This window comes from Cheilinus undulatus, linkage group 17 (assembly GCF_018320785.1).
Source record: "Cheilinus undulatus linkage group 17, ASM1832078v1, whole genome shotgun sequence".
NCBI lineage: Eukaryota > Metazoa > Chordata > Actinopteri > Labriformes > Labridae > Cheilinus > Cheilinus undulatus.
The window spans coordinates 16,236,017-16,252,050 of NC_054881.1; the positions used below are offsets into that span (position 1 = coordinate 16,236,017).

Genomic DNA, 16,034 nt, shown 5'->3' on the forward strand with positions numbered 1-16,034 from the left:
TAATTTGACTATTCTTGTATTTGTACAGTGATAAAAATTTGTGCCTTTGTCCACAGAGGGCGCTAAATTAACACAAACAAAAAGTTCCTCACAGAGGCTTTAAAGGTATAAAACCAAACTTTCTGAATTTGAAATAAACACGAGCTACTTTTACCCCAATGACAGAATAAGTGCTTAGCAAAGAGACCCCTACACTACATCATGCTCTTTTCTTTCATCCCCTGAAAGTCAACCACCTAGACCAGGATTGTCCAAACTGTGGCTGAGGGGCCAAATGTGGCCCGCAGCCCATTTTTGATTGCCCCCCCCCACAAAAATTGTTAAATTAAATGAAATATAGCCCTCAATGGAGCATGACGCTTGTGCTAGACTGTATTATTCTTTTTAGTTTCAGCATAAGGCAGTGCTTCCATATTAACACTGTAAACAAACATTTTACAAGTTTTCATGTTTTTTTAAAGACTAAATTGAGACAAAAGTATAATTAGTAAACATGTTGGAAACCAAAGTAATAAATATATCTTGAGTTATAAAGCCCTAATGGATAACAACAGCAAAAAGCAGCCCAAATGATGTTCCAGGGGTGGAGCCAGTGGTAGCCAGAGCCGACTTGGGCCGCCTGAAATCTGATTGGCCTCCCCAAAATCCTTTAAAAGGATTGGCTGTTTGCCTTTTCAGCCATCAACTAGTCATTTAAGCATACCCAATCACTCAGCATATCTGAAGCGACATTAGATTGGGTTTACTTACTTTTATATCAAGGTGAGGTATATGAAAGTGGCCCCACCATCCTTACATATTTCTGTATGCGGCCCCCAGTGGAAATGGTTTGGACACCTAGACTGACTGGCAGCAAGAGCCAGGACACCATCAGAGTTGTCAAGTAGGAACCTCCCTTTATGGGATTTCATCCCACTGGTCCTACAACACCTAAAAGATCAAATATATTTGATGTAAATGTAGTGTGGAGTCACGACTTCTTTAGAAGAAAGCTTTCTGTGTGGCTCTTTGCTCTTATTTTAATAAAGAAATGTAGCCCAGTTCTGATAAAACTGCTGCTATACTAAGGCTACATCCAAGCTACTCACTACACCCATGGCAGCCATTGTGTATACCAGCTACAGTACAACTAAAAAAACACCTGAAAATGCTGAAAATAAATGCAGGCAGAAGAGTGAAAACATCTTCATGAATAGCTTTTGGTCCTGTTCTCTGCTCTTTATTTAAAAACAAGATGTGGTCCAGGTCTGATAAAACTACTGCTTTATAGCTACATCTGAGGTAAATGCTACACCGGCAGCGCTCATTGCTACTGACTTCCAGCACAACAAAACCCCACTCATAGCTACTGCCCCATTCTCCTCAAATGACGCTGATTGGTCAGGTCCAGTATCAGACCTGGCACAATGGTTTCAGATTGGATGGATCTGCCTTGGACAGATGGAATCTGGCCAGGCCATCAGCTTTGCAAAATGAAAATGACAGAATGTTATTGCAGGAGTGCAAATGGATGATAACCAACAGAAGTTACCAAACCAAAGAAATTGTTTTCATTGAGCTAAAAAGTGAGGGAACAACTGAATCAATTTAAGATGACCACTTGGAGTAATTTTCAAACTCTTGTTTGCTGTTAGTTAGCACTTTTTCACTGCTCTGTATCTCATTTTGAGTTGTTTGTGAGATAAGAAGGAGGTGAAGGAGGGATGAAAGAGAGTTGCAGGGAGCTGGGAAGTTGTGTCTAAAAACAGCATTTGTTTCAGTCTGAAAATCTGCTCTAAAAGTCACACAGTAAGGATTTGAAGAACTCCTTATTGTGCCTGCTATTTTCTCTATTTTGCCCTAATCATCAGTAATAATGATAAGGCTTCTCAAATGCCTCTTGAATGTGGGACACACACTTGGAGGACAACAGCTTCTGTATGTGGGGGTGGGCACAACTACTGGGCTAACAGTGTCCCTGTTCTTGATAACTATTGCAGAAAATCATTATTTAAAAAAACAAGCTACCTGCTTCTTTTATGATATTTAAACTCATAAAGACTGATGAAAAAGTATAACAAAAAATGTGTCCATGTGAGGAAATCACTAAGACGGCTCCTTTAGTTCCATGGCATGTAAGCAGTTAACATCCACAGAGGACATGTTCACTGTACAGTACAGTCTAACTGTAAATCAGCTGTTTGTGTCTGCTCTCTGTTGGAGGTAATTGCTTAATGGAGACTGTTGGGCACTTCAGCTGACCCAAAACAAAACAGAGAACAAAGAAGGATTAATGGCTGGCATTAACTTGAGCAGCAGGTTTACTTACTGTAAATACATCAGAATGAAATGTTGAAAGTCGTCGTGTGGGAGCAGCAGGAGTTTAAGGTTTTATAGATGACAAGTACAAAAAAATATACCAGTTCTGAGAAAGTTTATGTTCTATGCTGTTCTTCTGTAATAAATAAGGTCTGCTGATAAAACACAGCCAAATGCCCAAAAATTCTGGATTCTGGTGTTTCCAGATCTCAGTAGATTAAGATAGATAGATCATTTTATTAGGTACACTTAGGCAATGCTTTTAGATATGTAGTCAAGGTCAGAATGATCTGCTTAAGTTCAAACTGAGCATCACAACGGGTAAGAAAGATAATTTATGTGACAAGTTAGCAACAAGTTAGTGTTGTGATAGCTTTATATAAAATAATTAAAGTATCAAAGATGTTGATGCGATAGACCAAAAGGAGCTGCAGAACCAGTCTGGCTCTGTCTCAGCATCGTGTGTGCTCTCAGCTCTTCTGTTTTCTCGCTGCAGTAAAAACACTGCTGTCTGCAGAGCCTGCAATGCACTGAGTGTGCTGCACTCAGCATCAGACAGCCGGCCCATCTGCTTAATTACAAGTGGATGGCAAAAAAAAAAACAGGGAAATGATGGTGATGCATTTGTAAGAGGCAAAGTGAAGAGAAAAGAACAGCTGTTGAATGAAAGCAGAGATTTAACCCATGAGCCGTCAGTTGATTTCAATAATTCAGGATCATTTTTGCTCTGTAATGTTTCTGTTTGTAGATGTTTAAGAAAGATATACTGTTTTAACGGCTGGTTTTCACGATGCTAGTTTGTATTATTTTTGGCTGAGCAAACAGACAAAAGGGTGTTAAGCCTTTGACAAGAAGCTCTCTTCTTGCAAAAGTTTTAACTATAAGGAGAGTACGATAAGAGGTCATGTTCAGTGCAGTGAAATCTGCCTATGTTGCAGTCATTCTTCCTTTTCAAATGAACTCAGAGTACTTTTATGAATTGTCAAAATGTACTTTTGATTTTTTTTTTCTTCCTGTGTTCTTACAATGAATGAAGTCTGGTATTAACCTGGACTGTTTTCCCTCATAGTAGAGGCTTGATGAGCTGGTCAGTGTGCGTTCATGACTCCACACTGCCCCTCTGTGGCAAACACAAAGAACTACACCCGATGTTCTTTGCTGCTCTGCAGAGAGCAACACAGTACAAAATGTCAGCTGCTGCTGCTGACTGAAATGTCCTATGATAGACCCCAGAGGACCCAAATCTTTGTCTGTTCAACATCAACACATACATACTCATAAAAATGCATCATGTGCTAATAGATATTGTGTGATTAAAAGCAACATTAGCAGTTCTTTGGTTCACCAACAGTACTTTTTAACAAATATACTTGTCACAAGAGAACAACACTGCACGTTTAAAAAACAGAAGATGCAAAAGACAGAGACACATGGTCAACAGCACGATGGATTATTTAATTTACAAGAGACTCCAGTAAGGTTATAGTAAATTCACTTACAGAGCGATTAGGGTTATGCACTGAGAGTACCTGAAGGTGAAGGCTGTCCCTTCACTACGCCATTCTTCGTTCTCTCCTCAAAGTTCATCACCTCTTTGTAGATGAGTTCTGCCGAGGAGAAAAGTGAACAGAAAATATGATGTGAATATCAGGACCAATTTTGACTCGCAGATTCTGTTCTCAGCACATCTCTGTGATTCTTGTGTCTGTTTTTGATGTTAGCCCTGAGATTTGATGTATTTGAATTGTTAGTAGTCATCCTTCTGCTTGAAATGTCACTGGAACATTCGTGTTGCTGATATTAACAGATGGTGTAAGACTCCCACACTGCTGATATTTTCTTTCACACTTGACCATGAAAACAAATCAAGAGTTTTTCAAAGACGCGACTTCTCCTGCCCAATAAAAAAACACTTTTCTGAGTCAACAGTAAGGTATAAAGATTGCCAATAGTATATTGATGCGACACAACAGACACATATCTGCGTCTGACAGTGATGCATACTATTTGATTTGCCAATGAGTCAGTTCTCCAAAACAAGTGCCGACATCTGCTAAAACTGAGCTCAACTAATGGATTGTTGTTGCAACACCAGTATCACATTGATGTGATACTGGTAAAATCAAATGACATTTGGGTCATGATAGTCAAACTATCATACAATATCAAAATTGTACAAATCCATCCATCCATCCATTATCAATACCGCTGATCTCTTTTGGGGTCAAAGGACACTGGAGCCTTCCAAGAGGCAGGATACAACTGGGACTGGTGGCTAACAATCACAATGTTATGTGGTTTTCCTGCAATTTCTGGTTGATTTGGCTACACTGTATGGACAAAAGTATTTTGCAACACCTGGTAATTATTGAATTCAAGTGTATTAGTTATACCCCTTGCCACAGATGCATAAAATCAAGCACCTAGCAGTGTAGTCTCTATTTGCAAACATTTGTGATACAAAATGGGTCGTTCTGAAGAGATCAGTGACTTCAAGCTCGGTCTGTGATGGATGCCACCTTTGCAATAAGATGGTTTTGGGAAATTTTATCCCTGCTGGATATTCCACAGACAACTGTAAGAGATACTGTTAGAAAGTGGAAGTGTTTAGGAACAGCAACTCAGCCATGAAGCAGAAGACCACGTAAAATCACAGAGAGGGGTCAACGACTGCTAAGGTGCATGTTGTGTAAAAGGCACCAACGCTCTCCTGATTCAGAGTTCAGAACTTCCTCCAGCATGATTTATGTTTGCATGGCCAAGCAGCTGTATGCAAGCCTCACATCAAAAGTTCAATGCCAAGCGTCAGATAGAGTGGTGTAAGTTACACTGACACTGGACTGTGGATTTGGCAGATACTGGGAGAACATTACCTGCCTGACTGCATTGTACCAACTGTGAAGTTTGGTGGAGGAGGGACAATGGTATGGGACCAATCTTATTGCTTTAGCATACCAAGACATTTTGGACAATAATATGCTTCCAACTTTGTGGCAACAGTGTGGAGAGGCCCTTTTCTGTTCCAACATGACTGTACCCCAGTGCACAAAGCAAGGACTATAAAGACATGATGAGTCTAGTGTGGAAGAACTTGACTAGCCCTTTAGAGAGCCCGGACCTCAACCCCATCAAGCACCTTTGGGATGAACTGGAACAGTGATTGTGAGGAAGGCCTTCTTGTCCAACATCAGAGCTTGACCTCATAAATGCTCTACAGAATGAATGGGCACAAATTCCCACAGAAACACTCCAAAATCTTGTTGAAAGCCTTCCTAGAAGAGTGAAGACTGTTATAGCTGCAGAATTAAAAGCTTATTTTAGACGCTGAGTGAAGTCTTCACCAGATATGTCGCAGACGTGACAAATGTCATGATTAGCTTATCTAAATGCCACAGACATGTGATGCCACACTTGTATTACATGATGCACATAAAGTCCATAGCTGAGGTCAAAACAGTGATGTGCATGAAAATGTATGCCCTCGCCAACCTTGGCACCCACAAATATCCTCACAATTTCATCACGGAGAACTCGAAACCCTGTTAATACACTTGACGGTGCATTAACACAGCATTTGTTAGTAATCCTCACCTTTCCATTCATCAATGGAGTGTTCTCTTTCATCCAGCTGCTTGTCGTAGATCTGAGGTGGAGGCTAAAGGAAATAAAGCACAAACATTTTAGTAACACTTCAGCTCACAATCAGACATTCTCATTGAAGGTAACATGAATTAATATCACTGTGCATCTCCAGGTACAATAAATGAGTTACAGACAAGATTTTACACATTTATGTTGAAGTTAGCTGTATGGTATTGTTAACAAATAGATTAAAATATGGAAATGAAAAATTATCCAAACATGAGAAATAAAAACATCTAACTAATAAGTGATGTCTGTACACAGAGATGTGTTAGGCTGACACGTGTGGATAATGGAGGAAAAAATAATGTAATAAAGGAAAACAATGATTGATTAATAATACTTAATTGTACAAAAAGATGGTTGATGTAATTTGCAAAACATTTTTTCTATAAAAAATGAGAATAAGACATTTGACAGATGGAGGGATAAGAACAGCTCTGGTGATCTTTTCTTGCTAAATTGCAGCTGTCACTTCTTCTAATAGGACACAAATCTGCTGTCTGTCATCCAGTCAGCTCTCCTTAGAACAATCTGAGACCATAATCAGACAGGGGCACCAATAAACCTCCCTGATATGACCATGGAGGGGCGTATTTTCTCTCTTTACTCCTTAGCATTCAGCAGCTACAGCAAGACAGATGAATTCTCACTTGTAAACATCCTAAAGAGGCCGCTGTTATCACACTGCAATGAAGCCCCTTTTCCCACAGTGGCATCACACTACAATGCCAATCACATATTATATTCTACTTGCTATGAATATGTATAAATTGTCTCTTTTATCATCTTTAATGGTTGACAGTGCTGAAATAACTATGTCAAAGTGTCTCTGATCTAAACTCCTCAGTCCCTTTGAGTTTTTGTTTTTGATTCGATGTAGGGCGGTTGTTATTTACCATGGATATTTGGATGAGATCTCTGGCCTTCATCAGCATGAGATGACATTAGAGAAAGGGAAAACAGCAGAAAATGTGTTGAAATGCCATTCACAGCCAAAAATACAAACCACATCAAGTCTAACAACAAAAACAGCATGAAAACCATCATATAGCTACACAACTAAGACAGGTGCATAGTCATGAAATCCTCTGAGAATGATTGGAGGTGTGTCATGTTGTAAAAGGTAATACAGGTAGCACTTTAATTCATGTGCTGGTCATGTATTCATTGGTGTTTTGCTGCAGGTAGAAGAAGTGGTATCTGTGCAAGTCAATAATGCTGCAGATGGCTTTTTTCCCAATCTCACTGTCACCTCATACTAATGAGGCACTGATGAAGAAATTAGACTTCACCAAATAGACCAGAAAACACCACCACTCTAAACAGAACAATGAGCAGAGTCTCTGTTACCAGTAGCAGCAAGAATTTGGGGAATTTTTAAATTAAACTTAAAATATTATTCAAGTATAAGGTATAAAAAAAAATGTGTGAGAATAAGAAAATGAACATGACATGAACAAAAATTTAAAAAAATGAAACAATAAATGCACTGATACAACATTTATTACTGGTACAGAAAACCTGTACAAACCCCAATTCCAAAAAAGTTGGGATGTTGTATAAACTGAAAAACATAGAACACTATGATTTGCAAATCCTATTAAATCTATAGTCAATTGAATAAAGCACAAAGACATTTAAAGTTCAAACTGCCTGCAACACATTCCAAAACAGTTGGGACTAGAACATATTTACCACTGTGTTATCTTTTCTTCTTTTTTTTTAAAAAAGATTTGTTTCTGGGTTTTTGGCCTTTATTAGAGAGATATGACAGTGGATAGAGCTGGGGACAGAGATGAGACAGTTGGGAATAACATGCTATGGGAGAGCCAAGGGCTGGACTTGAACCAGGGCTGCCTGTATACATGGGATGCAACCTAACAATCTGTGTCCCTACACCATACATTTTCTATGGGATGCAGGCCAGTCTAGTGCTTGCACTTGTGGATTGTGAAGCCATGCTTTTGTAACTTGTGCAGAATGTGGCTGGCATTGTCTTGGTGAAATAAAAGGAATGTCATTTAAAAAGACATTGTCTGACTGGAAGCATATGTAGCTTGAAAACCTGTTTTTACCACAGTGCCTTCACAGAGGTGAAAGTTACTATGCTAACTATTGTGAAATGTGGACTCGTCAGACCACAGCACACTTTCCCCTATTAAGCCTACCTGGAATCCCTCATCTGGGTCGACACTTCCTTTTGCCCACTATGCTTGGGCAGCGAAAGGCGTCTGGTATTTCCATCAGACCCCTTAGTCACTAGCTCAACTCTTCTCCTTTGTTGTCCTTTGATTGTGAAATGAATTACCCAACTCCATTTGATCCGCAGAGTCCCTTTCTACTTACAAGAGAAGGCTAAAGACCCAGCTCTTTAGAGAACACTATGCACTCAGCTAGGCTCTTCTCCACAGTTTGTTCCCAGTGGTAGAATGAGTCCCAACTACTGTTGGCTCACACTGTCCTGCTCTACTTCTGGGGTTTTGTGCCCAACTCTTTGTGAGTGACCCAGCCTTTGGTGCTTTGGTTAAGACAATTTAATTGATGGTAATGATGAGAGGTCTTCTCACGTTAATGATTGGTTATTCCACTGTTGATATTTTTCTTTTAAAAATGTAGAAAAAACACAGATTTTCTGCACCATGTGCATTGCCTCTAGTGCTGAATGGCAGCAACTTCATCCGACTGGATTTGAAGCACTTTGAGGCTATAACTGATGTTTTTCTCTCCTGTCTAGATCTTTGCTTGTGTTGCTCTTACTCTCAGATGTGCACCGCTTTGGACAAAAGCATGTGACAAATGACAATGTAACACTGTAGCATTGTAAGTCAGTGTGTCTCAGATGAGCTCAGGTCCAGAGAAGTTGGCTTCACTTCTGGATGATGTTGATATATGACTTTTATTTCACAGGGTAGAGTCTAAACTGACATTTTTTTTATAGAGACAGGTGTTAGCTGACTTGGTTTTCTGCATAAATCCTGAGCCCACTTTGTAATAATGATGTTGGTTTTTAATGGTGTTGTCTGGGACTTCAAAGGTCATGGGCATTCAGTGTTGGTTTTCAGTCTTGACCTCTACTTGCAGAGATTTCTCCAGATTCTGTGCATCTTTTGATATTATGGACTGTAGATGGTGAAATCTCACAATTCCTTGCAATTGCACATTGGGCAAAGTTGTTCAGAAGCTTCTGGACTATTTGCCAACAAAGTCTTTATCAAAGTGGAGAACCTCATCCCATAGTTTATTGTTAATAACTGAGCCTTTCAGGAGTGCTACTTACTCCCCATCACCTGTTACTAACTAACCTACTTACCTGTGGAATGTTCCAGGTAGGGCTGGGCAATTAATCAAAAATTAGATTAAATCGCAATATGGCCTGCTGCAATTTTCAAATCACTAAATGTGCAATATTTCTTTGACCTGTAATTTGTGTCAAAATACTAGTTTTAAATTTGTTTTTGTAGCAGAGATTTTATGCATGACATATCATGCAATCTTATTGCAATACCTTTTTTCTTATTAAATATAAGAATGACAAAAACCCTTAAGTGCAATAATTCACATCCAATTTGCAATACGAATCAAAATCATCAGAATTAGACACTTTTAAAGACTTGTTTAGCCCTTGTTTAGGAATAAAAGAAAGTTGAAGAAAAATCACATATCAAATTGCAATTGCAATATGAGGGGGGAAAAAAATGCAATTACATTATTTTCCAAAACCGTTTGGCCCTAGTTGCAGGTGTCTTTTTAGCATTCAAAAACTTTCCCAATCTTTTCTTGATCCATTCCCAACTTTTTTTGGAACAATTTGCAGGCATCAAATTCATAGTGGGTGTGTATATTTCTAAAAACAGTCAACCTTATAAGTTAATTTACATTTGTCTATATGCTGTAGTCAATTGCATAAAAGCTGAAAAGATTTGTAAATCACTGTATTCTGTTTTTATTCATATTTTACACTATGTCCCAACTTTTTTTGGTAATTGGGGTTTGTAGTTGAAAAATGTATTTAAAGCTCCTGTGAGGAACTTTTTGATTGTGGTGGGTATGGCGCCCCCTTTGGACAAAACTGCTCATATCTTTGCTGATTTGCCGTGCGCATGCAGATGTCATGTTTCCTGGCAAATATCTCATCCTGTGGTCTTTAAAAGGTCAAATACATCACTTATTGTTAATTTTTTCTGTGGAAAATATTGAAAAATGTTTCTACTTTATGTTTCTCTGACACCTACCCTGTGGCAAAGGAAATAGCTATGTTGGAAGTATTCACAATGTTTTGTGTAGTTTTATAATTCCACATTTAGTTGTTTATTTGTTAGCTTTTGTGGGTTACATGGAGGCATATCAGTTCATTTCAGTTTGTTTCATGACCAGGGAAAACTCTTCACAGGAGCTTTAAAATGAAAAGACAATGGAGTCATCCACATTATTATCTTTAGTAACATTCAAATTAACATTCAAAAACATGGAGGAGACTAGGATTAGACTTGGGACAATAATCAATACACAGCTCTGCCAGAGGCCTACTCACCGCCTCCACCTCAGCCGGATCGTACCACACGTTGATGTAGGGGTGCTGTAAGGCCTCGTCCACCGATATCCGTTTAGCCGGGTCGATGATGAGCATCTTAGACAGCAGGTCTCTGGCCTGGCTCGCTGTGGTGTGTTGAAGAAAAAAAAAAAAAGAAACATCTGGTTGAGATCAAGAGGCAAGAAAATGATATTCCTATGTCACCAAAACGCCTGAGGGAACATAAAAAACACAATAAGGACAGGGAGAGAAATGGATTAAAGGATATAATAAACAACAGCAGCCTCAGAGGGGAAACCAGAATCACACAGACCCTTTTCAGCAAATAACACTTTTACAAAAGGAAAGGTTTGGGGGAAAGCTCTGTTTTGACTATTTGTTATGGTGAATTATGTGGGAAATGTAGAACGGATAATTCTGCTATTCCCTATCAGCCATCCTGATCGCTCTTGTTTTTTTTAATCTAATTGAAATTCAAGACTCAGGCTTGTCCCAAATACTGTTTATCTCTGATTCATGCAAAATTCAGGCCTTGGTGCTATTTGTTACGTGATGATTCAGTCATCTCGGTCTTAAATAATTTATGAAATCTGCAAAATTACCTGCTCCCACTGGTACCTTTCTAAATAAAGACGTCAGTATGGCGAATATTATTTTTCTCTGAAAGTGCTTGGATGCTCCAAACCAAGACCTGACTGACTGATGTGAAACTGAGAGCCCTTCAACCACACACCATGCCTCTCCTACACACACTGACCCTGATATAAATAGCTCTACAGCAGCACAGGACTCAAGAAACTGAACCGAGAGCACGCAGAGACAGATGAGCCACGGCGCACACTCTGAGGCTTTCTGCCTCAGCATCCACACGTCGATAACAAAAGGACGGTAAACCAGAAAAATGACTCCTCTATCGCTCTCCTTTAACCTTCCTTTACCCTTTATCTCTCTTTTTTCACTCCACCCTGTCTACGTCTCTTCTCCTACGATTCAAAAATACCAAAGCCCAAAGGATGTCTCCATCAGTTCCTGCCTGTAAGAGCACAAAACATTCACAACAACAGCACTTCAACCCGCTCTCACTCCCTCCCACTCCTACTCTCTCTCTGTAGGTGCTTTTCCTTCAACACCGTCACTCCAGCAGGGAGCAGCCGGCATGCAGCAGTGATTCATGAGGAGCGTACCAGACAGGAACTTTGATGCTAAAGCGGGGATACGAACAAAAAAAGCTGAATTTCCTGTATTTTCATTGGAGGGAATTTCTTCTTTTATAAGTTTAGGAAGAGACGCCAGGAATCTCAGTAGAGATAGAAGCAACATTCTGCATGATGTCTTTGTTAACAGTGCGTGTGAGTAGATTTAATTCACCTAGACTAGAGGGATGAGCTTTAAAGAGGACATTTTAGTGAACACATTTCAGATTATTGTGTGAAGCCTGAGGGTAAACTGAAGAGGAGAAGTTTTCTGAGGTAAAGGTTGACCAGAATAAAGTTTTGTATGAGAATGAAACTGAGTCTGCAGCCTTCCTGGGTGCTGTTTGAGGCTGCTCTTGAGCACAGCTGTTTTAGCTAAATTACAACATTAGCATACTAACAAGGGAATTTCTGTCAAAGGTATTATATGTGACATTATAATCATTTATAAAGCAGATACAGAAAATACCCTAACTATATATATTGCTGAGCAATGTTTCCCTAAAGAGAGAGTAAAGTCAAACTCTCTGGGTTTGTTGTTCTCAGCTCTGTGTTCACACTGAACTGATTGTTCATGTTTTGATGAGAGACTCAAAAATGTTTCATAAGCCCTATTTACATGCTAACAAATGTATATCTCCCCCCATTCTCTCTCCTCATATTTCTAAATATCAGAATCTGCCCAATAATATTGGCCAACCAATATATCAGTCAGGCCCTATCTAGCATTGGCCCCGTTTCCTGTGAGTGTCAGAGAAACAGAGGTAAAGACTGCTTCATGAATTGCAATATAATTACTGAACATTTAATGGACAGATAACATATTAGTGTTCTGATTTATAGAGGCCATTATTATTTTTATTACACATCAGACATGCTCAGTTCTGTGTAAAAAAAAATCATGTTTTTGTCCACAACTAAGCTGTAAGAAAACTATTGGTTGTAAATCTAATTATGTCCCATGAGATTGGCACAGAGTTACACTTTCAATTGCTTCTGTCGTCTTTAAAAATTATTTCCTTTAAGTCATGTCCTGGTGCAAGTTTTCACTTCCTGTTAGGTCATGTAGGAAATACTGTAGGGACAATCCTGGCTGTGAGTACAAGAGAACACCACAAGGACACTAGCGTATGTAAACACAGACGTGCTGAGGTTTTAAATGCTGATAATCAGTCAATGAAATGCAGGGCAGGGATAGGACAGCATATTGATATGTGACTGTATCTTCATATAATTATCCCATCATTTGTGGGAAAATATCAACACTTCAAGCAAAAAATATGGCACTCTAATACGTTTTTACTTATGTGACTTGAGGCATCATATATGACTCCTCATGGTGGTACTTCAACAAAATAAAGTGACAGGAAGTTAACTGGCCAAATAAGAAATTGATAGAATCAGATTGTATCCCATATTACATTGAATTGCTTGGTACTGCAAAGTATAGTATTATATTTCAGAGCATTTTTTCATATCATACCATAACGAATGGTGTCAGATCTTCCTATTGTATCACTTACATGTCATCATATCAAATCATGTATAGTAGTATACTGTACTGTGTCTTATCATATTCAGTCTTTTTAAAATGGCTAGACTGCAGATCATAAATGCATCTTACCTTTGAGTTTGTTGTGCTCAGAGTCAGCAGGGAAAAGGCAGTCAGGGAACAGCTTGGGAAAGGTGAGGCCGGCGTACTTTGGCCGGTTCTCCACATAATTCCTCACTGTGGGCTGCAGCTTCTTCATGAATTCCGGTGAAGGCGTTCCCAGCTGCTCTATGACCTTGTTCCACTGGTCGATGTCTGATGTGGGTTCAGGATTAAGGAATACACGAGTGGAAGAGGCAGCATCCTGTTTACCTACGATACTAGACTCAGGACAAGTAAGAAAAATAATCCTGGACTCTCTTTCTAATAATCATCTTGACTTCAAACTAAAGGATGTGAGACTACATAAAAAAATGTAAAAAAAAAAAAAACTAACAAAGGGACTTTTCTAAAGTGTGATTATAAAATTTCACTGATTTAACGATTCATCTGAACTCCATCAGGCTGACTTTGTGCCATCAAACAGAAAGTTTTTGGAAATGATGGGCCTTGATGTGCATCAAATCAAAAGTTTCTCATTAAGCAAAAAAGATCTCGGTCCAATTTTGTCAATATATTTCACTTCTTTAAACTTAGTTATTTCATTTCTGGAGGAAAATTCTTATAGTCTTGAATTTTGTTTGCTTCCTGGATTTTAATTTATCCTTTTCTCTCTTTGACCAAAACTGTGTCTTTAAACTGCTCTAGAATACATGCATTAATGCCTACTTGTTTTTTTCTCTTCTGTCTATCCTACTTAAAGCATGTTAGGAATTTTCTGTGTGTGTTGATTCTGGCGCCCCCTGTGGACAAAGCAGTATTTCTTATCTTATGTAGAGGCAACAGTATTAACTTAAGTCTGTTTTCTAACAGCTTAAAAACTCCTCATGGGACCTTTATAATACAATAATAGTTCAAGCTGATTTCCAAAAAAGCTGGAATTTCATGAAAAATGAAAAAAAAAAAAACTATATTCAGCTGAATACAGCAGGAAAACAGGTCTGTTATGTTCAAACTGGCAACAATCAACAATGGTTTGAGGATCTCCACTTTGCTAAAGATTGCAAGGGCATATCACATTTGGCCTGACCTTACCTTGAGAAGCCTACATTTCAAATTGTTTTTTCAAACAACACTTTCTTAAAAGAAGAAAATGACCATAAATATTGTACCAAAGCAATGTTTAAAAGCCAGAATCTGTGATGGTGTTGGGTGTATTAGTGCCTATGGCATGGGTAATTTGCACATCTGTTAAGACACGATTCATACTGAGATACAGGTTTTGGAGCAAACTATGCTTCCATCAAAGTAATGTCTCTTCAGAAACAGCACATCATATTTTAGCAAGATAATGCAAAGCCACATTCTGCAGAAGTTACAACAACATGGCTTGAGTCTTCAGACCTTACAGAGTGTTGGTAGAAGAAAAGATGATATAACACAGGGGTAAACACGTTCCTGTCCTGACCTTTTTGAACATGTTGCAGGCATGAACTTCAGAATGTCACTAAATTTCCAAAAACACAAAAAAGTTTATTGGTGTAAACATTAAATGTCTTGTTTTTGTGCTGTATTCAATTGAATTTATGTTTAAAGGGATCTGCAAATCATATACTGTTTGTATTCACAACTCAGGCAGCGTCCAAACTTTTTTAGAATTGGAGTTTGTACTTTATATTCCCTGTAGTGTTGAGCCAACTTATAAAAAGGTTCCATCTTAAAAGAGCAGACCTATAGAGTATATAAATTAGTTTTTCATTAACACTGGGAGTGTAGCGAGTACTGTACATGTGGTTGTTTCCTGAAAAATGTCCTTTCTTACCCCTCCACTACCCCAGCGACCCCCTCCCCTTCCCGTTTTCTCACACAGCTTGCCAGATGAGGCACTTAGCTGCCAGGACCACCAGAGAGCCCCGATACTTCAGCTCACTGGAACGCCTCAGACTTCCACCTCTATTTTGTCTCCGTTGCACATTGGCCATGATCCACCCAGTGCTCTGTGAGGCATTTTGCTTTATCCAGTAAGTTTCTTATCCATGGCTCCTTGGCAAGTTCAGACAGCTTGAGGTGCTCCTTTTTTTCCTGACAGTGTGTCAGTGCCAAAATACATGATGCTCCACTGTGTTTGGAGCTGTCTGGGGCAACCTGTCTCATGAAAATGCTTCCTATAAAATTCATGTGTAGATGTGAGGAAGCAGAAGGATACGATCCGTCCCTGGGAACAGCACTGTTCCTCTTATCACCTCGCCAAAGATGCAGCCCACTGACCACATGTCCACTGGGGTCACACACAAATAGGTTTATTTGACTTCAGTCATTCCTGTACTGGATATTTTGTTTTACAAACCCAATGCCGAAAAAATTGGGGTGCTGTGCAAAATGTGAATAAAAACAGATTGCAATCATTTGCAAATCTCAACAACCTATGATTTACTCATGATAGAACAACAACTTATCAGTGTGTTGAAACTGAGACGTTTTACCATCATAAATATCAGCTCATTTTGAATTAAATAGTAGAAACACATTTTTAAAAAAAAGTCAAGACAGGGCTATTTTACCATCGTGTAACACCCTCCTTCTTTGAGACCTGCTGCTGGAGTTTTGGGAGAGGAATGTTGTCCCTCTCTTGTCTGATGTTGGATTCTAGCCGCTCTACAGTCCTGTGTCTTCTTTGCCCAATTTTTCTTTTATGCTGTGCCAGATGTTTTCTATTGGAGTAAGGTCTGGACTGCAGGCAGGCCAGTTCAGCACCCTGACTCTTCGACTGTGAAGC

The 16,034-nt window shown here is 39.1% G+C and overlaps 1 protein-coding gene across 5 annotated transcripts in view; it reads right to left on the minus strand.

Annotated features, from left to right (window-relative positions):
• The window catches only part of mapk10 (mitogen-activated protein kinase 10), a 70,466-nt gene that overhangs the window by 8,782 nt on the left and 45,650 nt on the right, over window positions 1-16,034 (minus strand). For 3 of the 5 annotated variants that reach the window (XM_041810774.1, XM_041810776.1, XM_041810777.1), the window contains exons 9-13: window positions 13,292-13,474; window positions 10,475-10,599; window positions 6,840-6,866; window positions 5,890-5,953; window positions 3,828-3,905 (exon numbers count right to left, since the gene is read on the minus strand). In XM_041810774.1, coding sequence (XP_041666708.1) covers window positions 3,828-3,905; window positions 5,890-5,953; window positions 6,840-6,866; window positions 10,475-10,599; window positions 13,292-13,474 — 477 coding nt within the window. Of the gene's footprint in view, window positions 1-3,797; window positions 3,906-5,889; window positions 5,954-6,839; window positions 6,867-10,474; window positions 10,600-13,291; window positions 13,475-16,034 lie in introns of all 5 variants that reach the window. The other 2 variants (XM_041810778.1, XM_041810779.1) reach the window with 1 other exon arrangement.